Source organism: Rattus norvegicus, chromosome 13 (genome assembly GCF_021556685.1).
Source record: "Rattus norvegicus strain SHRSP/BbbUtx chromosome 13, alternate assembly SHRSP_T2T, whole genome shotgun sequence".
NCBI lineage: Eukaryota > Metazoa > Chordata > Mammalia > Rodentia > Muridae > Rattus > Rattus norvegicus.
Genome location: NC_141546.1, coordinates 95,780,616 through 95,805,367, shown reverse-complemented (window position 1 = coordinate 95,805,367; position 24,752 = coordinate 95,780,616). Strand labels below are relative to the sequence as shown.

The following is a 24,752-nucleotide window of genomic DNA, read 5'->3' as shown; positions in this document are numbered from 1 at the left end:
GAGTAGGATCACATAGTCACACGGTATTCATATCTCTGTCACAGACAGGACAGCCGTATCTTAAAATGTGTGTGTTAGGAGGTAGGCTTGTAGCTATACATCTTGTCTTCCACATAATTAATCTATACTTACATAACTTTGGTTTTGACAGTGGCTGAGCTCAACAACTGCTAGCACATTCCCTACAAGTCAGAACGGTTGGTTCCTGTAAACCCTGATGAGCCACCTTAAATACACAGCTCACCGGAAAAGAGGACAGCGTGGTGGCCACGTGGTAGCCAAGAGTCCAGGGTCAAGGCCTAGAAAAGCCTCCCCAGGACATCCAGGGATGTGGGGGAAGAACAGTATGGGGTGTGGGGGGTGGCAGGGGTGACCGTAGAGTGACCAACATCTGGAAGTTGTCGTTTTTGTTGTGGCTGTTTCTGGATCCCTAGCAGTAACTAGAGGTTGGGTCACTGAGGTGTCCTTCCGGTTCTAGTAGAGCTGTGAAGAATGTGTTGAGCATTCGCACCGTATGCGGCTCTCTGTAAGGAAAGAGCGTTCCTTTTCACAAGCCGGGACCCCAACTTTCCCCAGAAATGCCCACCAGGCAGTGTCCTTTCTCCATTCCACAGAGAGGGAGTCCTGTTCTAAGAGCAACCTAGAGTCCATCCCTCCTTCCTCGTCTCCCATGCTTCCCTTTTGGGCTCAACCTTGGAGCAGAAGCCATCAGGAAGACGGCCGGTCTGGCTCTGGGGAACGGAGGAGGTTCTGCACAGTCACGTGCCAGAGCACAGGGTGGAACAGAACAAGCTGAAGCCCCCCACCCCCAAAAGAAAGGACTACAGAACATAACTGCGTGATAGCACACTGTGGGCACAATTAGTTGTTGTCAAAGCACTTTGCTGGCTGCATTCATCTCTTACGTGGGAGAACGAAACTGTCATAACGATGACAACTTTATTCAACATTGGCGCAATTACCAAGCCTAAAAATAGGGAGCAAAGAGGGTTCTTTTCTTGAGGCTGAGGCTCCTACCCCTGATGCACGGCTGGGACAGTGACTCCCCCACCCCACCCCCAGGAAGGGGAGAGGACGGGAAGAAAGCTGAGACTCTGTGCTCCTATGAGGCACGGCTAGGTTTGTTCTCCCCCTCCCCCACCCCAACCCCCACCCCCGGACATAATCATCTGGCAGAGAGGAGGGAGGAGCAATGGAGGGAGGACCAGGAAATGAGATTTCCTGGGACAAGATTGTAGAGCCAGGCTATCACAGCCGGGGGAGGCAGTACACTGCACCTCGTGAGATACATGAGAAGCAGTCTCAGAAAAGACAAAGCGCCACAGGGTTCTCCAGCCCCAGACTCTCTAGTTGCAGCCAAGTACCCCAGGCTGCTTGCTGTGAGGCATTCGAGGCCTGCTGCTCAGCCCCTGCCCTGTCCATAGTCACTCCATTCCCTCTTTTTTTCCTTCATATCCCATCACCCTTCCCGCCCTGCATCACAGAAACATCAAGGTTCCAGAAGCAAAAAGACCCAGGTTGGCAACTTGGCCAACTTTGGCTTGAGTCCTTGACCCCTGTAGGGTTTGTATCAAAGCTTTCAACTGTCATTTAAAGACAGTCATAGTTCCCGATTTATAGTGTCACTGGGAGAATTGGATGGGATGTGGGTCGATCAAATTTTTGGCAGGAAGCTGGGACACCGGGTAGAGTGTACAGAGCAGGGCACACACAGTTCCCTATATCTATATAGGGTACTCACCATTACCAGGCACGGCAGACATGATGTCACACCATCTTTATAGCAAGCTGGGACAGAGCCCGTCATTCTTCGTTCACCTTTGCAAAGGGGAACGTGACCTTGGGACTCTCCACCATCCAGGTCACACGAAGCACAGCCACACAGGGCCCATACTCCAGGCCAGTACTGTGCAAGTTATGCCCCTAAAGTACCCTTGGTCCTAACCAAGTATGCTTGGTCCTAACTTGCTCAACAAAAACACTTCCTTTAGATTCTTGAGGCTCTCAGGCGACAGCCTGCCTTGCTCCCTCCTTCCCTCCATCAGGCACACAACATTAGTCAAGCAAGCAAAATTCCGTGGAAAGAGGTCCTGCTTCATGGTTTGAAAGCCCGGCCTCGGACCAGCTGTGCACGTCTACAAACAGCTTTTCTCTTTTATCGAGGCACCCGGCACACCTGCACTCCGTCAGTAGCCACCCCCCACCCCCATTTTGCTTATTTTTACCATCAGGAAAATGAGCTTCTCCTGTGGAAACCCAGAAGTCATTCTAACTCCCAAGGGAACACCGGGTTTATTTTCCAATCCCAATTGATGGCAAGGGAAAGTTTTAAACGTTTTTCTTTCATAAAGGTAGGACCTGCCCTAGGGGCATCAGCAGCTCTTAAGGATTTCAAAGGACTAGGGGAAGAATCTCTCTCTCCACACACACACATCTTCTCCCTTAAAGAAATCCATGCCCCCAAGCGCTTCCTCTAAAGCTCTCTGCTTTAAAATCCTTTGTCATAAAAGTCAAGGCTTTTGGTGGGGACAGAAAGGGCATGTTCTCGTAAAGTCAGACACCAGGTTCATAGGCAGGTCTTGTGAAGTCCTCCACTTGAAAACAGAAAACGAGGACTGTGCAGAGGGTTCAGTGTGCTAGGAAAGCCGTTTCTAAAATGTACAACCCTGTAGTATATGAGCTGGGACCACTTAGTGCTAAGGGGTGAGGTTAAATCCATCACTCAGGAAGTCAGTATGTGGCACTGACCACCTCAGAAAGCTTGAATTTCCCCATTCCACATTAACAAACTTGGATGTTGGTGTCTCCTGTCAAAAGCTACTTTCAGCTCTTTTGGAAGAGGGTGAAGTATAAAACAGACTCCTGGGGAAAGGAAAGAAGTCGCCTTCCTTACCTTCTCCATGTTTGTTGGGTCGTTTTGTTTTGGTTTTGTTTGGCAGGATCATCATAGTGTTAGTGTTGTGCCTGATGCCCGGACCCTGCTCTTTGTTGATGGTAACTTAGCCACCCCTGGGAATGGTACCCAGCTGAGCTTGGGAAGCCTTGACAAGTTTACCCAGCAGCAGCAAGAGCTCCTGCCAAGGAAAAACATTTTCCCCACCCAGGCTGCAAAGTCTGTAGCTTATATAGCTGGCCCCTTGGGAAAGTTGTTTTGTTTTTCTTCTTTCTTGCAAATTTTTTTCTCCCTATTTTGTTTTCTGTGGATTTCTTTTTTTATAGAAACACTGTTTCTTTTTGAAACTGCTTTTCTACCTACTACTTTGCTAGCCATCTGGAGAGACATGCAGCCCCGACAACCCTGGATGGGTTGAAATGAGAGCCGGTGAGGTGAGCCGCTGAAGTTGTTGCTGCATTTTAAACATAGCACACAATGTGTTACACAAACACCATTCAAAAACCTGAGTCACAGAATTCAGATGCGAGCCGGTACATATATAAATAGTGCCTCTCTCTCTCTCTCTCTCTCTCTCTCTCTCTCTCTCTCTCTCTGTCTCTCTGTCTCTGTCTGTCTGTCTCTCTCTCTCTCTCTCTCTCTCTCTCTCTCTCTCTCTGTGTGTGTGTGTGTGTGTGTGTGTGTTGGTAGAAAGCAAGGAAGTTTGGGGAAATCATGTTAAAATCATTGTGCCCAATTTAAGTATCATTAAAACTCAGCCTTGTCAGTATTTACACCTGTCCTACAACTCCCACTCCCCCTAACCCCCAAAAAGGAGCAAAAGACAAGTGGAAAATTCTAAATGGGCAGATATCCCCACATTGAACTGAACAGCACAAAGGCTGTGAGGCATCGACTGAAGTGATGATGGTGGTGTCTCATTTCCTGGCTGTCCAGACCCACAGAGCAGCTCTCTCTTTCTGGACTTCACACTGTTTTGAGGGTGTTTTTTTTTTTTTTTTTTAGGCTTTGGCTCATGCCAGACAGCTAACAGGCATGTACTGACTGATGCATTTTTGGTACAGCAGCAGAATACATCTTGGGATGGTGAAGAACTCACACCTGGGACATGTTGCAAACATTTTAGAAATCCATTTTCTCCCCTCCCCAGTTCCCACTGGACAGGACTTGCTGCCCACACCCAGCTCAGGAAGCCAATGCTCAGGCTCCCAGACAAAGCATAAAAGTGACATGAGAGGTGGCTCAGGGCAGTCCCTGCGGCTTTTAGCTTTGCACTGAGCAAAGCATGTGGCCACAGCTCTGGAAAAAATATGACAAGAGTCTTGGGCAGCCCATGGTGTCCTTGTGGGTCTCAGCCATCCCTGAAGATCTGGCACTGACCCAGAGCCATTCTGTTCCTTGATCGACACCTTCCCGGCTTCTGGCCTCATTTCTACCCTCTGGTCGAGCTCTTCGTGAACTCGTACCGTTCTGCTGCCCACTGAAGAAGTGGATGAAGAAAGTAACCGCATCTCCGGAGGTTGAATGTTTCATCAGCTACAGGCTGCCACCCCCATGCTCAGGGGGGCTCTGCAACCCATGTGGGAGGTGAAAGGCGAAGGCAGAAACGCATATGCATGGGTAACACGGCCCTGTCCGTGGTGCAACTCCGTTCCTTCCATTCAGTCTCTGCCAGCCGGGTCTCTTCATCATCCCCACCTGGTGCTCCGCTAGCCACAACCGCAGTGGTTCCCAGCCTTGGTCTCTCCACCAGCAGGGTCTGAGTTAGGAGCTCACTAAGGTGTAAATCATGCTGAATGAAAACAAGAGTAGGAAAACAGATGTCAGCAGGAGCCTATGGCTCTCAACAACCCCCTCCCAAGGCTGGAGCTATGGATTCACCTCAATCCTGTCTCTGTAGTCTCCAAGTCAATACTGAGGCCTTGCTACAGCACACAATGCAGAAATCAATGTCTGTTAGGATGGCATCGCATGGCCCCCACGAAAGGTAGGTTGCCTCTGGAGGCTTGTGAACATGCTCATTGGTATGATCGCCGTGTCTCATTGCTTTTCCTGCAATTATAGACCGGGTGCCTATAGGGTTCTTCACACCACCAGCTGCTTACATGATGGCTACATCCAGGAACCCCCAGGGTGATGCTGTGTGATGTGTCAGTTCCAAGGGTCAGGGGGAAGATCATTGTCACTGATTCCAGTGGGGGTGTATGAACATGATCCTCAGGGCAAATGACATAAGTGACCTTAACTGGGCACAGGTCCCCAAGCCTCCTGCTTGAGGGGATTAGTAGTGACCAAGTAGGAGGAGGGGACTTGCATTCCTGTGGCCTGACAAGGACTTTAGGCTAATTCTGCAAGGATGACAAGTTGACCAGAACTACAATCTACTACTTAGTCTATTCAGAAGAAGAAACAAATCTTTTGACATTAGAGATCCCACCCCTGACTCTAAGAAGATGTCTAGGGAGCAAGACCAAATAAAAGAACCTAAACTATTCTCCTCCTAGCCCTGCACAGCTGGGAAGTCGGTGAGCCCCTCTAAGATCTGGAGCTCCCTTTCTAGAGCCAGACATGGCAGCCATGCCTAATGGAGTCTCACTGTACAGCTCATGGCAGATCAACCAACCACATTCTAACTACAAAGCCAGTCCTCTGTCCATTGTGAACTGAGCCTAATTGTGGATAATTGTGGTGGTTTGAATACACTTGGCCCAGGGAGTGGCTCTATTAGGAGCTGTGGCCTTATTGGGTTCAGTGTGTCACTGTGAGGGTGGGAAAAGAGAGCTTCCTCCTAGCTACCTAAAGATGCCAGTCTTCTCCTGTTTGCCTTCAGAGCAAGATATAGAACTCTCAGCTCCTCCAGCACTATGCCTGCCTGGACACTGCCATGCTTCCCACTGTGACGATAATGGACTGAACCTCTGAACCTGTAAGCCAGCCCCCATTAAATGCTGTCCTTATAAGAGTTGCCTTGGTCATGATGTCTCTTCACAGTAATGGAAACTCTAAGACAATAACTCTGTCTAACTTGCTGTAATTCTTTTATGTTGGGAGTGATGCCCTTGAAGCCCTCCATTGTTGATGTTATTATTATGGTTAGAATTAAGTATGACTGGGTTCATGGAAAACCCCCAGCCAGCTGCAGAAGACTAATACAAATATGGTGGTCAAAATAATAATCATATGATAAAGATACCCAATGTGATGACCTGTAACCTTTCTGAAAAACCAACATCCTGCTGACTAATAGATATGACAAACCTGTGACCTTTCTGACATCCTGACAACATCAGCCTACTCCCTGACCACATGAATATTGTGTCCTTGGCCTGCATAAATGTTTCTTATTTCCCCCCTCCCTCTGTTACCCCTGTTATGGTATAAATTCAGCCTCGGGGAAAAATAGGATTGTCGCCTTGATCAGACTCTTGTCTTGGTGTCCTTCTTCACATCCCTTGTCCCCCATTCTCTTCCAGGTACCTTTAGACCCATCGTTTACACTTTTATTCTGTACTAATTGAACACCTTCTATGCACCAAGCACTCACCTCAGCTCAGGGAAATAATGGTGGGTAGGCTGAGCCCTGGTCATGGGGGAATAGGCAGTCAAGCTATGACAACAAGCACCGTGGATGCCTACTATGTGCTGTGCAGGGCGCTACAGAGACAGAGTTTAAGGAAACAGATGAGTTCTCTGCAGTCTGGAGACGACTAGAGACCCATAAAAGACGCAAGCACAGACTGAAATGAAACAGACAAGGAAAGACCAGTGCGCCCCAAAGCAATGAGTAACAGGATGGGGTGACACAGCATCCCTGAATAGTGTGGGCCGGGGTCACACTTGTGACCCTCCCAGCCAGGCCTGGTGGCACAGGCCTGTGATCCCAGCTACCCCATAGATGAGGCAGAAGGTTTGGGTTTAAGGATGGGCCAGGCAATTCAGCAAGGCCAGGTCTCAAAATCAGAAGTGAAAGGAGGTGAGGGCATGGGACATGGTGGTAGATGGCTTGTCTGGGAAGGATGGGGCCCTAGATTTGGTCTCCAAGACAAGGAAAGAGAGCAGGAGAGGAGGGGGAGGGGAGAGCAAGGGGGAGAAGCGAGGGGAAGAAAAGGGAGGGGAGGGGAGGAAAGGAAGAGGAGAGAAGGGAGAATAGGAAGACTATAGAAAAAGGGAAGGAGGGGTTGGGGATTTAGCTCAGTGGCAGAGCACTTGCCTAGCAAGCACAAGGCCCTGGGTTCGGTCCCCAGCTCCGAAAAAAAAGAATTAAAAAAAAAAAAAGAAAGAAAAAGGGAAGGAGAAAGGGGGAACAAAAGAAAGGAGGATAGAAAGTGGAAGGAGAGAGGGGAAAAGAAAAGAGTAAAGGACCTTCTACTGAGGGGACAAATTGTCCACACTGGACTCACTCACCAGGGTTGTCATAGACCCCTGTCACACATAACCCATAAACGTCACCTGCACCACAGCACATCCTAAGACGGAGACAGTGCAGTAGAACTCAGAGACTCCTGTGCCACACACAGCTCAGAGGCTGCTCTGCAGAAGGGACCTTCCCTCCCTTGACAAAGCCCAGGCTGATAGTCTGCACTCTCTGCCAGTTCTGGGTCTGGGTTTGGGAATTCCCAAAGTGGAAGAAACAGGGAGACATGAGAGGCACACTGATGCTGGGTTCTGTGAGCATGCAGGCACCCTGAGCTGGTGTGTGGGCTGCAGGAAGCCCGGGAATGCTGTGTACAACCGTGGTGTGAAGACAACGCCATGGTTATACTATGAACGCCATGGCGGACTGCGGCTGAAACCAGAAGACAGAAAGTTCAGTGGACTATGGGGAACTCGGTTACACAATGACCGCTCCTGGCTAAAGGCCTGGAGCCTCCAACATCGTCCACACAATCCCTCTCACTCTGCAGCCAGGTAGAGAACAGTGCTTGGCTCAACAGCTCAAACCCATAAGGATCGGTCCTGCTTCCTGCTCCTGCTGTGTTACCTCATCAGGCAGGGCTTTCATTGGGGCACGGTGGGAGTATGGTGAGGTACGATTGGCTGAGGATTTAGGGGCTTGAGATTGGCTCTAACACTGCATATAATGCTATGCTTTGGGCAATAAACTCAGCTCTCCACCCTGATGCTGGTCTCTGGAGCCCTGCTTGGATGCTACCCTGTATGCAACACTGTCATCATGAAAACAATGATGATGGCCTCTCAAACCAGCCCAATAGCCATGCTCCAGGGTATGGAATGGACCAGTGTCCCTTAAAAGTGACAGCCAACAGGAGTCCCTGGAGTCTGATTGCCTGGATTCTTCACACGACTCCATTGCTTCATACCCCCATCCTCCGTACTCTGTCCTGTTCCCACAAAACTTGAAAACTCTCCGAGGAGTGGCTTCTGCCTTCAAACAGCCTTTTCTCACCTTCTGGGAGAGCAGCCATCTTAAGGCTGCTAAAGCCTGAAGCCAAAAGGACTTGGGTGAACTGCTGGTCACCTCGGCTTTCTCCAAGGAGGACCCTACAGCCTCTCAGGCTTCCACAGCTTAGAGCAGGAAGCATCCAGACCACTCATGAAGGGTAAGACTCTGACATTGGAATAACCCCTGACTTCAGGAAGAAAGCACTAGAATAATTCCCTGATCCCCTCCAACTCCTCACAGTTGAGGTGAACCGTGAAGCTACATCTCCCTGGCTTCTACATCTGCTGATTCTGGGGATCGAGGAGGGAAACGGGATCAAGCCAACCTTCCAGAGTGCCAGTTTCACCTCAGACACATATACAGTGTTGTCTGGAGCTCATGGAAGGTGTAGGAGTACGGACAATAGCTCTATTCCTACTGACGGGCCTGGACGCCATGAGCTGTACTGTAATCAGCCACCTGTCTCCATCCCCTGGCCCTTGCTTTGATAAAGACTTGTCTAGGGGTTCTCTATGCAGTTTGAAGTTCAGTCTTTGAATTATACTTGGTGTGACAATTAATTGTGACCTTGGGAAGTGTTTTGACCTTCACAGACTCAGGTTCCTCATTTTAAATAAGTGCACAAGGGCAGAATTTATCTCACAAATTCAGCAGTGCACATGGAGTTTATTTTTGAGTGTCCAGCAGTGTAGCCACTTCCCAGCCTTAGGCACTCAATCTGAACCCAGGGATGGCTGAAGAGTTAGCACCCCCAACTTCCCGTTGCCTCCGAAGAGACAGCACTGGGACACGAGGACATGAGTGACCCTGCAAAGCTAAGGACAGGATAGCAAGGTGATCAGGAAAAAGCCCCAGAGATGAGCACAAAAGGGATCGAGAGACATTTCCAGAACAAGCAGCACCAGAGTTCAGACCACAGGATGACAGCTCATAGTGCTCTGCTGAGCAAGGGTGTTCAAGGGACAAGGTGAAGGAAGGGACCCGGAAGCGAAGCTGCAACATCGGCAGGATTTGCTCAATTAGGACGGTGTTATGAAACATGGAGGAACTGCAGTATAAGCCTTAATGACCCAATGTGCCTCTCTGTGGGGTATGACTGCCACTGTGGCGGGGATAAAGGCCACTAATATGGTTCCCAAGAATCCTCACAAACAGGCTGAGGGCAAGTTCAGTTCATTGGTTCCCTGATGAGAGGAGCTGCTGAGGTCTGAAGGGCTGGAAGCCCTGCTAGTTAGAAGCCTGTGACAATCCCTCAGCTGCCTCCTCAGAGATGTGATTAGATGTCTCCCGAGTTGCAAAGGATGTGTACAAAGGCACCTTTCTTTCCCAGAAACCCCTGCTCCTGAGTCAGGGTCAGACATCTGGGATCAGATTCAATCAGCCATGTTCTGTCACGGGCTACCTCCCTCAACCCTACCTCTCCAAGGCCGGCCTCAAACCCCCTTCTGTTTGCCACTGAAGTCAGCAGGAGGAGGACAGAACTTACCAGTACAGGTAGTAGAAGAAGGAGAGGAGATAGAAGGCCAGCTTACACCAGGCCTCCTTCTGACAGTAGCTCAAGGTGTCGGCATTCATGACAACTGGTGGGTCGTAGGCTAGTTCTGAGCTATCTGCTGGACAGTGGAAATACCTGCAGGGAAGAGGGCAAGATAGCGATGTCTCTGAGGCTCAGGGTTCCCCATGTTGTCAGGCCGAGACCCCCCAGCATTGATTATATGTTTTCCTGAAGATCTGTGGCTCCTGACAACCTCAGACTCCAGCCATTGCTATAGTGTGACCCGGCCACAACCTTTCAGCGGGTGTTAAAGTCTCCCAGCAGATCCATGGTATCATATGAAGGTGCTGACAGAAGGAAACATGTCACCCAGGACTGTGGTTTGAATGTGAGAGCTCTGCCCTATAGGCTTGTGTGTGGGTGCACGTGGTGCCAGGCTCTTAGCCCTGTCTGGGGAGGTCACGGAACCTTCAGCAGGTAGGGACTCACTGGGGGAAGTGGGGAAAGTCATAGGGCAGCCCCACTTCCTGTCCCAGCTCTCTCTACCAAGATGTAACAACCTGTGAGTTCCTGCTGCCATAGGCAGAGCTCAGCCACCATGCCTCCTCCACTGGAGTGGGATGCACTCCCTTCAACTATGAGTCCAAATAATTCCTTCCTGCTTGGGGTTGATTCTGATAGCCTGCAGCTCCTGGAAGACACCAAGAGCTCCCTTTGGGTATAAACATATGTGGAAGAGTTGTATGACCACCTTCTCCATGTCTATATTCTAAACACTAAGTGCCTTGAATTCTTTTAAACTCCAGAATACCATAGAGAGACATTGTAGAGTCATGTTTAGGTATGTGGGTTGTTGTTGCTGTTGTTTGTTTGATTGATCAATTGATTGATTGATTGATTGATTGATTGATTGAAAAGCCCAGAAGAACAAGTGGAACATTGGCCGTCTTGGGAAAGCTGGAAAACAGTACCGTGAGCAGATGAGCCCCCGTTAAAGTCTACAGCCACATCAACTCCACAAATGCTGCCCAAGGCCAGGGGGCTGACGTGACAACCGGGGCCCTTGCAAGTGTCTGCAGCTCTTAGTTCATGTCCACCAACATCTGTAGGGCACAGCTTCCCCATGGAGCCCACTGCCCCTGGAATGGCCCCATGCTGTGCTCCTTGGTCACCGTGGGGAAGGATCCTGGGAGGCAGGAGTGCACACTGCTGCTCCTGTCAGGCCTGGAACAGTAGCCGTTCCCCACCCTGAAGAGACACCAGGCACAGGTCTGACCTGAAGACTGCTGGTGGCACATGCTCTCTCGCGAGCTGGTATCTCTGTCCCCTTTTCCTTCCTCTTCAGAGGATCGCACTGGCATTATCTGTCACTGACACTATGCTAAGAGGATATCAGAAGCCAGATTCGATGACAGCTGCCAGCTCATAGCCCTCGGGCCACTCACCTCTCCTCTTCTCCAGACCAGATTTCAAAACCTATTTGCTGTCCCCGTGCTTTGTTCCCAGGTGACCTCATTAAGTGGAGGCAGAGGAACTGGACTTAGCAGAAAGGACTAAGTGTGACTCTTTCTCTTGCTGCTCACCAAGTTGTCCTTCCTTGGGTCGGTCATCAACCCATCCTGGGCACAGCTTTAAGATGGGGATGAAGATTGCCCACCTCAAAGGACAAGTGTGACGCTGGTGTACATTGATGTGTGCAACTAACCTCTCTGAACAGTCACTAAAAAGCGACCAGGTCGGTTTCATGGAAGCAAAAACGAGTGTGAACATAAAAGGGACCATGGACAAGGAGGCAGGCAAGCTGGGGGATCTGATCAGTCTCTAAATCACAAACATCTGGCACTCATGGTGTGATGCTGGGTGCAGTGTGTGAGGCTATAATTTCAGCTCTGGAAATGTTGAGGCATGCGGCTCCCTAGGGCTCACAGCCCAGCCAGCCGAGCCTCCCTAAGTTCCAGTCCAATAAGAAACTCTGCTCCCTCCCTCCAAAAGTTAGATGTCACCTGAGGAACTACACTGGAAACTGTCGTCTAAACTCTACACACATGCACACCTGTGCACACACACAGACATAAACACATGGAGGGCAGAGGCAAACAGAAAAAAAAGAAAAGAGACACAAGGGGGTTAAGTTCTAGGACTCTAGATGTTCAAGTACTTCTCTGTCTTCATTCTGTCTGTCTTTTGTATTCTGTTAACTTCCTAAGAGTAAATAGACTAGGCCATCAGAGATTCAAGAATCAAGACAAGTCTTTATAGGCAATGAGACCATGGCTACTCCCTACCTACCTACACACACACACACACACACACACACACACACACACACACACACACACATATACACACACATACATACACACACACATATACACATACACACACATATACACACACATACATACACACACATATACACACACACACATACACACACATATGCACATACATACATTCTCTCTCTCTCTCTCTCTCTCTCTCTCTCTCTCTCTCTCTCTCTCATCCCAGGTGTGAAAACAATGGCTGGCTCTCCTTTTCCACTCTTGGGACAAGTGCAGCTCTGAGATTAGAGGACAAATCCAGCTTTACAAGCTATTGCTGCCTCTTTATACCTATGGGGCTAGAGATAAGCCCCAGGGCTGTGCCTGTGCAGTATGTACGTCTCCCCAACGCTCATCACAGTTAGATAGGCTTTGACTACGACAGACCAGGACTTAAAGACCCTCAGGGGAGATTTTGTCCGTAGGGAGGAGATCCAGCCCCTGTGAGATGTCGAGGACACAGACGGGTTCTCACTGGTGAGGTGAACCATTACCCTCAAAGCTTGTCTAGCTCAGAGGCTCCTGTCCCTCACCTACACCCAGCCATAGGTCAAAACCTGTTCAGTTTACTTCCGGTTCTGTTCTCTCCTGGAGCCAGCCTTTGCTCTGCAGGATGGCTCACCCACTGTCTCGTCCCTTTATTTCTTCACCTGCAGCCCTGTCCTGTCCCTAATTAGTTTTTGTCTTCAATATGTCTCCTTCTGGCCCATCCTTCTCACTTCTTCCAAGATCACCTTCTAAAGCTCAGATCAAGTCGCGCCACTTTCCTCCTCCAGAATGCCTCATGGCTTTCCGGTCCACGCGTGCTCCAAGCTCTTATCAGAACTTCTTGGCCTCTCAGTATGAGATTGCTGGCTGCTCATCCACTGCAGCCTCCAGGAGCCCCCATCTAACCACGCAGAAAGACGAATATTGTCTCCTAAACTCGCCAAGTGCTCTGTCACTCCTGGGCCCTGGCACACAGTTTTCTGGCCTTTTCCACACTCTAAAGACTAACATGTCTCAGTCTCTACATTCCTACACACAATCCTCGTATATCTGGTAAGAATATATACTTCCTTCTGCTGCAAGGGTATTCCTAGGATAAAGATTCACACATATTTTCATCTAGGAATTCCCCTCAATGCCTAGCCAAGTAGTGTGTGCTCCACATGTTTGCTAGTGAAATTGGCCATAATGGACCAGCCGACTTGGGCATCCAGAGCTCCGGAATTAAAGGCTTTGAGGTAGGTAATTAATTGATCCAGGCAATTAAAATCCCCACTTCTCTGGTATTTCTCACTTCTGCTCCATATCCATCCTGCAGAAAACCCACTCAAGTGAGCCAAAGCACAGCCTTACATGAAGAGGGACTATTTGGCATCCTAACTGCCCCAAAAACCTAGTGCGACTGGTGGGTGTGTTTTTTAAAACGAGACAATTTACACATCATACTGTTTGCCCTTTTAAAGTGCACGTACAATTCAGTGTTGGCGTGTTTATAGAGTTGTACATCTATTCCTACTGTCTGACTTTAGAGCATTTTTATTACTCTTACCCAGGGAGGGAGGGAGAGAGAGACAGAGACAGAGAGACAGAGAGAGTCAGACACAGAGAGAGACAGAGACAGAGAGACAGAGAGAGTCAGACACAGAGAGAGACAGAGACAGAGACAGACAGAGACAGACAGAGACACAGAGAGAGACAGAGACAGAGAGAGTCAGACACAGAGAGACAGAGACAGAGACAGAGACAGAGAGAAACAGAGAGAGACAGAGACAGAGGGACAGAGAGGGACAGAGAGAGAGAGAGAGAGAGAGAGAGAGAGAGAACCCTGTACCTACTAGCAGTTATTTCCTGTTCTCCCTCTTCTTTGGAAACTACTAAGCTTACCTTTTGTCTCTACAGATTTGACTATTCTGGAAATATCATGTCAATAGAATCATATAATGTGTTGCTATTGGGTGTGATATCTTAATCTTAGATTTTCTTTGAAGCGCATCCACACTGTAGCACATTTAAGTACTTTCTGCTTTCTTAATTTCCGTACAAATGTTCCACTGTATGGATCAACCACATTTCCCTTATCCGTGCATCGTTGACCAACAGTCATCGATACTGTTTTCATATTTCGTCTCCAGTGAATAACATTGTAGCTGTATTTCACACTCACACACAGGACTGGGCGGGGTGGTCTGGAACAGAGCCAAGAGGGACTTACTTCAGGCTCAAGAGAGTCAGTTTGTTCTGAGTATCTTTGTATGTGAACTTGAAACAATCTATAGTCATCTCACAGGACAGTCTTGACTGGGGAACTGCCTCGATTATATTGACCTTTGGGCCTGTCTATGAGGGAACATCCTGACTGTTGATTGACGCAGGAGGGCTCAGCCCATTGTAGATAGAGGGTATTGATTAGGTGTTCCTGAGTTGTGTGAGGAAGTTAGAAAAACATGAGTCTGCCTGGAAGCCAGCAAGAAATAGTCTTCTAATGTTTCTGCCTTCAAGCAAGAGTTCCTGCCCTTCAATGAACTATAACCTGTATTAAATAACCCTATTTGCTTTTGGTCAGAGTACTTAATCACAATGCAATTGTATCTAGGAAAGGGTTTCTTTAAAAGGGGATAAAAGAAGGCACCTGGTGCTGATCTAACCGGGCACACTGTCCTTGGGTGCAGAAGTGAAGGTGGATGGACCAGTCCCCGACGGACCTACCTCCAGAAGTGATAGAAAAGCAGAGGAACATTGAGCCCCAGGGTGAGCCACTCCTGTGCACACAGAAACATGACGCAGAAGAGGCTGTGGATGGAGTACTCCGGCAGCACCAGCTGGAGAGGAAGCAGAGACACAGGCCCGGTTAGAGGGAGGCAGCGCTCCACCCACCCACTGTCCCCCATGCACAGGTGCTCCCTGCAGCATGGTCACTCCCCTGTGACTGACCACTCTGGGGTTAGACCCAATCCTGAGTAGACACAGGCCCTCTGTACTTGCCTGGGAAAGGGGGAGGAGGTTGCCCAGCATCGGGGCTGTCTGAAGGAACTGGCAGTGTCCCATGTCACCTTCAATCTGTTTGCACTATGTTACCAGCTCCTCTGTGCACCCCTCTAGCTAACAGTGTGCTTGTTCCTAATGCAGGAAGGTCGGGAGAACAGAAAGGCCGATGACAGGCCAATCAAGACCAGCACAAGAGAAAAGCCAAGTAGCAATGGTGAAAACAGGTAGCCTCTTTGAGAAGGGAGACGATGAGCTCAGACTCCCCGGGGAGATGCATGGGGACGGGTGGAAGAAGACAGACACCCCTCCTGGGTAGGTGCATGTGGTTAAAATAAAAACTGAAAGATGACTAGAACGTAGATAATCAACCCCTTCAGTAAGGAAAGCCGAAGGTATGCAAACACAGTCATGTAGGCAGAACACACACACACACACACACACACACACACACACACACACACACACACACAAGCATGTGCATGCATGGCCTGTGCACCCCACTCAGACTATCTCAATTGCTCTGCTCCAACAAACTGTCTTTCGGGGCCCATTCTAAAGGAATTGCGGCTCGTTCTCCCCCGCTTCTCTCGGCCCCATACCTGATTCCTAACTTACATAAAAGAGAAATACTTACGCTTTAAGTTACTGACTGTAGACCAGAAGGCAAAAAGTTAACACATTTGCATGTATACATGTGAACATGCATGAGCATGTATGTGTGCCTGCACAATGTTTGGAGGTCAGAAGACAATCTCTCCTTCTACCTTGTGGATCCCAAGGACAGAACTCTGGCTATCAGACTTAAGGGCAGATGTCTTTGCTGAGCCCTCTCACCAACCCTGCCATAGCATACTTTCTGACCACCCATGGAGACGACCCCACAGGCTAGCCAGCATATCATCTACATGGGCTTCTCTGCCACTGCCTCACACACACACACACACACACACGCACACGCACGCATGCACACACACGCACGAATGCACACACACGCACACACACACATGCATGCACACACATGCACACACACATGCATGCACACACATGCACACATGCACACATGCACACACGCACACATGCACACACATGCACACACATGCACACACACACGCACACACGCACACACACACGCACACATGCACACACATGCACACACATGCACACACACAAACATGCACACACATGCACACACACAAACATGCACACACATGCACACACACACAAACATGCACACACATGCACACACACACATGCACACATACTCCATAATCTGACTCAGCCAAGGTCTGTCCTATTCCAGTCTCCTTTTGCAGTGGCCTTTGCATGTTGCCCAACACATGTGATCAAGTGTACTGTTCTGACCAATCACATGCAGAGATGCATTTTGCAACTGGGGGTTGTTCTTTGTCCTTGGCATCTGGTGAAGAAGAAACGGCATTAACCTTAAGTGATTCCAGCTCAGCACACACTCAGAACACAGGCGCCATCCCTCCAGGGCCAGGGCTTCAGTGGGTGAACCGGGCACTGCCTGCACCTATGAGTCTCAACCATGTGGTAAGAGAGGACACGTCCCACCATTTCTCCTCAGAGAACCTCAAAGCTCTGCTTCTTGGCTTCAGCTGTACCCAGACAGGGCTCCACCCTGCCACCTCCCATGCAGAGAGCGAGCCCACGTTCTCAGAGCCATCACACCAGCCCCGCTCTACCATGCACGTCTCTACATTTCCGAGCCATCACTTGCAAGCACTTACGCCAAATACTTAATGTGCTCCAAGACAACTACTACAGGCCGGAATCCCCCATTACAGATCCATCCCCTCTGAATGACGACAGTTCAGAATCCAGGTGCTCTCTCAACCACACCGCTCCTCATTCTCTGGGACTTGGTTGATAATGGAGACTTCGACTGGTGGGGAGGATCTCTCACCATCCCCTGTGTAGAAGAAAACGCTTAACAGAGGCCAGCTCTCCTTTTAGGGGTTAAGGGAAAACTAGCAAATCCTCCAGCTGTTGTGTGTGCGTCTTCCCGCTGCCTCTCAGTATCTAAATTACTGAACAGGTGTGGCCCTTAACCCCAGGAGACTTCAAGTGTCTGCAGTGCCCTTGCAGTACATTTACTGTCCCTCCTTTTTCTCCAGTGTCCTTTGTCACACTGATGTGGATGATGTAGGGAGCTTATTTCTCTCAGACCAGACGGAGCTTAGCCAGGCCACCCACACCGGCCTGCACCGTGCCTTGCCCTAGACCATCCATGCCTGTCTACTACTTGGCCTTTGAAACATAAGACATCATGTCCCAGATCCCAGCAGCTGGGAGGGGCCCCATGGACCATGAGTGGAAACTGTAGAAGAAGCCTGGAACACTTAACGGCCAACCAAAAAATGCCCCGAAGCCCTATTTTGTTTCCTCTGACATTGCAAAGAACAGTCATAACAACAGGCATACTTCATCATCCTGACACCACAAGTGAGGAGAGAGGCCCCCAGGCAACCCACAATGGGCAGAGTGAGAGCAAGCCGTAAACTCCAGCTGTTCTGAGCGACTGAGAGTCACGTGCTCCTTCTCTCTAGGACACACTTTGGTCCACCTTGTCTGCTGCAGTCAGAGCCTCGGAATGAGAAATCGATGAGGAAAGCAAGGCTGTGTTCTTCCCTCCTCATCCTCCCAAGCATCCTTCTGAACCTTTGTTTGATAAGCCACCTAGGCTGGCGTGACGGGCTCCTGTTGCCGGCCGCCTTGAGCACCAGGCAAAAGGCCACCAAACACGTACAGTTCTTATTCATACGGGTAACCAGCTGGCTCGCTCCCAACTCAGAGAGAATAACTGCTATAGAAAGATGCCCCACGCTTGGACCTACCAGAGGAAGTACAGAGAAGCAGATCGAAATCTGACCGTGCCCCTGGCTAGTGTCATTCATATCGTCGGCAGACACTGTTTCCTGCTGAACGGCGCCAACACCTGTGAATCCCCGGATGAATTATATATAGTCACCACTTCATGTAGGTCACAGCGTGGGACCCCCGTGGCCCGCTTTCTGCAGTTATAAATAGTAAGAGTGGTCTCACTCTAGACCTCGTGGGGTTCTAAAAAGGTAGCAGCTAAAGCCATGCTTGCCCACGCGCACCCGTGATCCCCGGCTGAGGTGACAGGCTACATGCTACATGGTGAGAACTGGTCTTGCAAAGATCCAAAGCCTAACGAGCGACGCCTGCCAGGTTGAGAGTAGCTGAAGGCTTCGTGATGAAGGTAGGACCACTGTTAAGGAAGAATGAATGTAAATATGCATGGGGAATCCGGCGTTCCATAAGGCAGGGCTAGCAAAACCAGAGGGGCTGAGGAGATCACTCAGTGGTTATAGCACTTGCCACAACGCATGAGGACTAGAGCTTGGATCCCCTAGAAACCTGCACAAGTATCAGGTACTTTGTCCCACCTGTAATTCCAGCCTCAGGAGGAGAGACAGCGGATCCTCAGAGCAAGCTACCACAAGACTAGCTATAAAGGGCAAGCTCTGGACTTGACTGAAAGACCCTGCCTTCATGACTGACTATGAAAGAAGAGTGATCGAGGGAGATCTCTGCCATCAGCCTAGCTCTCTACATACTCATACATACATGGGCATGTGTGTGCACACATTTCCCCATATACATGTACACATACATGTATGCACTCACACCTCTGTCATACACACACACATACACACACACACACACACACACACACATATGCACACACGCACGCACACAAAGGTAGAAAAAGAAAACCAATGACAATGAAACAAAGAACTCACTATCCTGGTTAGCCCTTCCACAAGCCACCAAACGGGCCACTTATTTAAGAGTGGATACGGCAGGCCGGAAACCAGGTAGGACCTGCCAAGCCCATCACACTTCTGACTTACTGCCCAGATTCTAGTAGTCAGTTTCTGTTTGCTGGCAAATATTCCCATCTGGATATCCCTGGGCCACTTTAAACTGAATCCTCAGGTCCCCCCCAGTCCCTGCAAACCCTTTCCCAGCTTCTCCTTTGTCCTAACAACAACGCCTCCGCTCCCTCCTCATCAGCCTGCCTGACGACTCTGCAAATCTGAAGTGGTCATTTCTACAGGGCACTTTGACCTGGTCTTGTTTTCCATTTCTACTGCCCCCTACAGGCCAGGGCCCTTCACCTCCCCCAAAGCTAATGCAAGGTCTAACAGAGTTCTGTCCCAGCATGAAGGGTCTCTCTCCCTCTGTCCAGCAGGGACACCTTCTTTCTCTGGCCTCCGCCACCCAGGCTGAGTTCTAAGTTTTCATTCGCCCACAGCCTTGCTTTCTCAGGAATTTTTAAAATTAAATTTATTTTGTACATCAAAATATGTAAACTTTTATTGGTAACTAAAGAGAGCTTGAAGTACTTAGTTTTAGCAATCTGGAGCATCTAAAATATATTGCGTAAAAATCAATACCAAAATAGTCTAGAGTTATAACCTAGACTTTAAAACTCTTTTTTTTTTATTAGTTTTTTTTCTGGATTAAATTTGTTCTTAGATAATGACACAGGTGTACACAGTGCATCTTTCTGGGAGGGAAGAAATCATTGTCTCCTTTTAAAGTTTATTTTTATTTGTGGTCTAAATATGTCCTCCCTGTCACACGGCTTCTCACTCATCTGTGTGTCCAACCATTTACTGTCAGGACGTAGGCATCTTGGGAGAATAAATACCACATGACAGTTTGGGGTTTCTCTTCAATGTGCTGGTAGAGAAGGGCAGTGTGTATAGGAGAGACTTTTCTTGGCTTCACAGGGAGAGGAAGTAGAGAGTAGATATCGATATCAGAAGCGGAAGTAATACGTTTGGCATGAGAGGGACCCCCTAAGGCTAAGGAATGGGGCAGAGAGTGAGAGGTAGGACATCCTCATGAGTCCTAAGATGGCAAGATTCCTGGAAGGAGGTGTATACATGTGTGTGTGTGTGTGTGTGTGTGTGTGTGTGTGTGTGTGTGTGTGTATACAGCGTACACATGTGCACACACTCGAAACTTCACATATCTGTGTGTGTATGCATGCAAAGGCCAGAAGGGGACATCACTCCCTTCTACTTAAGCGCTACTCTTTCCTTATGCCTTGAGGCAAAGGCTCTCACTGAAGCTTGAGCTCACCTTTCTTTTTTTTCTTCTGGCTAGGCTAGCAGGCTTTAAGTTCCAGCAATTCTCCTGCCTCCACTCTACTCAGTGCTAGGGTTAAAGCCACACCCAGCTTTTTCTGTGTTTATTGGAGATCTGAACTCGGGCACTCATGCTTGCCAGACAAGCACTCTTGTCCACTGAGCCATCTCCCCAGCCAGGGGACCAGATCTCTAAAAGAAACAAACATAGCCCACAGCCATGGAAGGCTGACAGCCATGGAAGGCTGACAGTCATGGAAGACTGACAGCCATGGAAAGCTGACAGTCATGGAAGGCTCACAGTCATGGAAGGCTGACAGCCATGGAAGGCCCGCTAAGGAAGATCCGGGCCTGAGTTTAGGTTGAAGACTGCAGAAGCTGCAAGGCTTATCTCCCCAGCTCTCAATGTTGCCTGTCAGTTCAGACAACAAGCCTTTCAGCTAATATCACATTGGCCTGAAATGGTGAGCATTATGTAAATTCCTTCTGGTTACATAAGGATTTAACCACATGATATGAAGAACTGCAGCTAACTACACCAGGCCCTATTTCCCTTATCAGTAAACCACCACATGGGCTGGCGGAGGATGGAAACTGAACTAGGAAGGCTCTCAGAAGTCAGCCAGCACTGGAGGACCATGCCACTGCAGCCCCGAGGATGACCTTCATATTGTGAATAAACACATCCTGGCGAATTCCCTATTCAGGAAGTAACTTGTCCTTCTTCCCTGAAAGTCAATCAAACAGCCCACAGTCAGATTTGGCTTCCTACTCCTCGATCTAGGCTCCTCGGTCTTCTTTGACATCAGCTTCCGTCCTCCACAGGTGGGAAGAGAAAGAAGCCAGGGGCTGCTTCAGTGGCTTGCCTATCAAGCCAATGTGCCTGCCAGTGTACGTGACCCTAGAGCAGAAGCCCTCCCGGGCTAAACAGAATCGGGGTGACACCCTGTTGACCTGCAGCATGGAATCTATCCCTCTGTGTGCTCAAACGAGCAATCACCAGCAGCAGCCCTGGGCTCTGGTTGACTTACAGGAGCAAGGGGACAGCAGGATGGTGCTACAGTTTGAATGTCTCCCAGAGGACTATGTGTTAAAGGCCTGATCCCCAGGGTAGCACTATTGGGAGATGTGGGGCCTAGAGGGAGGGCTTTAGGAATTGGAGGTGTGCTCTTGAAGGGGATCCTAAGATAACCCCCACCCCTCTCTCTTCAGTGAACAGATCTGCTCTGTCACATACCTGCCATGACAAAGTGCTCCATCACAGACCCAAACAGGAGTGACCACACTAGCAGATCAAGGCCCCTGACACATATACAGCAGAAGACTGCCTGGTCTGGCCTTAGAGAAGAAACACCTAACCCTCAAGAGACTTGAGGTCTCAGGGAGCAGGGAGGCCTGGTGGGGTATGTGTATAGTGGGGGACATCCTCTTGGAGATGGGGAAGGAATGGGATAAGGAACTGTCAGTGAGTGGATTGGGAGGGAGATAAAGTCTGGACTGTAAAAAAAAAAAAGATTAAAGATAATTTAAAAAAATTAAAAAGAAAAAAAAGAAAGACTCTGTAGCCAAAATAAACTTTTCTTCCTCACAAGCTGATTGTCGCAGTATTTTGTTGTGGTGATGGGAGCTGGAAGAGAAAGGCTTGCTTAGATAGGAAACTGGATTTTGCTGGACTGTGAGATTCGGATAAAAGTGTCTCTGAGCGCAGTCAGGAAGCTACACTCTGAAACTGCCTGCCGTGAAGAAGTCACTTCCATTTGGTTGCCCCAAGTGGTGACTGCCTTGGGGAAATCATGTGATGCTCAGGGAAGGCAGTCCAGCCTCCCCTGTCACCTCTGGGGAACTAGGACCCCAGCCGCAGCTGGCACAGGGGAAGTCAGTTGCTGAGACCCAGGCTTGAGGTGACTTGAGTTCTGTCTGTTAGAGGACAGTTGAGGGTTTTTATCTGGAAGCCACGCTAAGTGACCTGGCACAGAATTACAGCCTAGAATCATAATTGCAGTTATATCTGCACCAGGTGTGGTTCAGGGCTTGTCACTGCCAGAAGCTCTCCTGAATGTCTCAGGGAAATGTTTGGATGTTGGCCAGTCATAGCCAAAACCAGACCCTCATGGCTGACCTCAGAAGATGGGGACTGTCTTCAAGGAAAACAAATAGATCACCCCTACCCCCACCCTCATTTCCTTAGACCAGGAACATGAGGGGAAAATGTGGCACAAAGGTAAGGAAAGAGGTTGCCTGCCTGAGAGACTCAGGACCTGAAGACATGACCATCCCTTCTCCTCTGTGGATTCCCAATGGTCATCGAAGCATGGAGATTCTGAGTGTTCTTTAGGGCCTAGAAGACTTCCTCTTTAGACAGACTGTCTGGGCCTCTATTCCTCTACCACCCAGAGGCCTGGCTGTGGCCTGACCCTTCTGGTGTTCCCTGCTCCTTGGGTTCTGCTTCAAGGTTTACTGGCTCTGACTGACTTGGACACGTCCAGTCCCACGGCCATCTTCCTCAGGAGTCTCACGGCCTGCTCTATCACACACTGAGCACAAAATGTTTGCACAACCACTTGCTGCCCACTGGGGAACTTCTCCTGTTTTGACCCATGAGAAAACACACACACAACACTCTGAAAAGATGTTTCCTTCCAAAGTATTCATGTAGGGTGGGGGTGGCTTTGTTGTAAGTGGAAGGCAATAGGGCATGAGGTGACAAGACAGACATGGTTCAGTGTCAGGCCCCACCCTCCCCTGACAAAATGGGTCACAATTCTATGAGCTCGTAGCTCTCAATAGCTCCCAGATTTCATGTGCTTCAGAATCATCTGGAGGTTTAGCTAAAGTGGGGTTTGGGGAGTTGCTGGGCTGCCTCTCGCCCCACCCCACATCTGAGCTCCAGATTCAGCAGTTCTGAGAGTCTGAGTATCTGAGTAACAAGTTCCCTGTGAGGGATGGGGACAGTCCTCCTCCATGTGTGCTCTGGACCGGCACCCCCACCCCAACAACACCCCACCCCCAACACCCCAGGCCCTGGCACTTGGCAGCTTGTTAGGAATGTAGGATTTGGGTCCCAGCCCAGATCTGCTGGAGCAGAACCTGCCTTGGAAGGTTTCCAGGTGGCTTATGTATGCACATCAAGGTTTGAAAAGCTCTTCTTAACACCGAATCTCAAAATAGAGTTGAGCACCTCGGAATAGCACGCAGATGTGTCAGAAGTGCCGATCTCCGATCTCCGGGTCCCACCCTAGGCCACAGAGACAGATACCACGCAGAAGCTGCAGGTCAGACATTTCCCAGACACATCCGTTAGAATATTTAAGCTGAGGTTACACCTCAAAGCTCTCGCCAGACCCCCAGCCCTCCAGGGAAGTTGAAAGCTTCTCCAGCGTGTCACTGGGACAAACTGGAGCCCTCAGAACCTTCACACCACTGCTTGGGGACTGGGGTGTGATCAGGAGGGTGTGCAGTCCAGAGCAGAGGAGTGGAGCCTCTGACTCTCTGACTCTGCTGTAAGAGATGGCTCTAAGGCTTCCCTACCCCAGGGCTGGTGGAATCTGCTTGGTATGGAAGTAAGCATTTGGGCTCCCTGTGGTCTCTATAGTCCCCCCTCAGATTCCCATTGTATTCTTCCTGTGCTGTGCAGGCCATCTCTCTCCCCCTCTCCCTCTCCCGTGCCTTCTTCCTCTCCCTCTTCATCGCCAGCAAGCTCCATCTGTCTTGGTATTTCACTAGACGCTTTTTAGGTAAGACAGGTGGCTAGCTACTTTTAGGATCAAGCTTTGGACTCTGGCCAGGCTGTGCCCCCTCCTCCAAGCCCACTGTGTCTGACATTCTGAATGAGGCAATAAGACACACTCCAAGTTCAGTAACCCTCCTGAAAGGTTCCTCACATACATGCTGAGTGACTGATCCACCTAAATACCATGGTGGGGGACGGGGTGAGAACTGAAGCCATTCCTCATGCAGTACTGTTTCCAAAGCAAAATTCTCCTACCATTTGCTAGCAACTCAGGTGGTTGATGTTAGCGCTTATAGCTAGCTATGAGCACACTCCTTTTTTTTTTTTTTTTTTTTAATCTAAGCTGGAGATGAGGGAAAGAGGAATTGTGTCCAGACCGAAGGAACCACTAGGAAATGTTTCTGACTGTGTGGAGGGAGGGGCATGAACCAAAGGGAATGTTCTAGAATGCAGAGGAATCTGACTTGACACATTTACATTCTGAGGTAAAGACATAATAACATTGTAACTGTTGAAGCCTCTTAAGGAAAATAGCAGGGTCTGTTTCATATGAGCACAGGTATGAACTTCCCTAGTTCAGTCTGCGGTGGAAGAGCCCCAAGTGTGACACACTCACAGGTCTTCACGCCCATACCTACTAGGTACTAAGCTCATTACATGGTGTGCCCGCAGGGACAGGACAATATGAAGACGACATTATCTACAAATAAAAATAAGTGGGAACCCAGAGACAGTGTGATGGGAAATAAGAGAAAGAAAAACAACCAACATTCATCATGACTGGAGAAA

The 24,752-nt window shown here is 49.3% G+C and overlaps 1 protein-coding gene across 22 annotated transcripts in view; it reads right to left on the bottom strand.

Annotated features, from left to right (window-relative positions):
- Positions 1-3,864: 3,864 nt before the first annotated feature.
- Cnih3 (cornichon family AMPA receptor auxiliary protein 3) overlaps positions 3,865-24,752 on the bottom strand; it is a 202,967-nt gene continuing 182,079 nt past the window's right edge. For 21 of the 22 annotated variants that reach the window (XM_087581719.1, XM_087581727.1, XM_087581734.1 and 18 more), the window contains 3 exons: positions 14,808-14,920; positions 9,784-9,927; positions 3,865-4,685 (listed from right to left, as the gene is read on the bottom strand). In XM_087581719.1, the coding sequence (XP_087437845.1) occupies positions 4,658-4,685; positions 9,784-9,927; positions 14,808-14,920 (285 nt within the window). In that variant the 3' untranslated portion in view covers positions 3,865-4,657. The remainder of the gene's footprint in view (positions 4,686-9,783; positions 9,928-14,807; positions 14,921-24,752) is intronic. The other variant, NM_001166578.2, reaches the window with a different exon arrangement.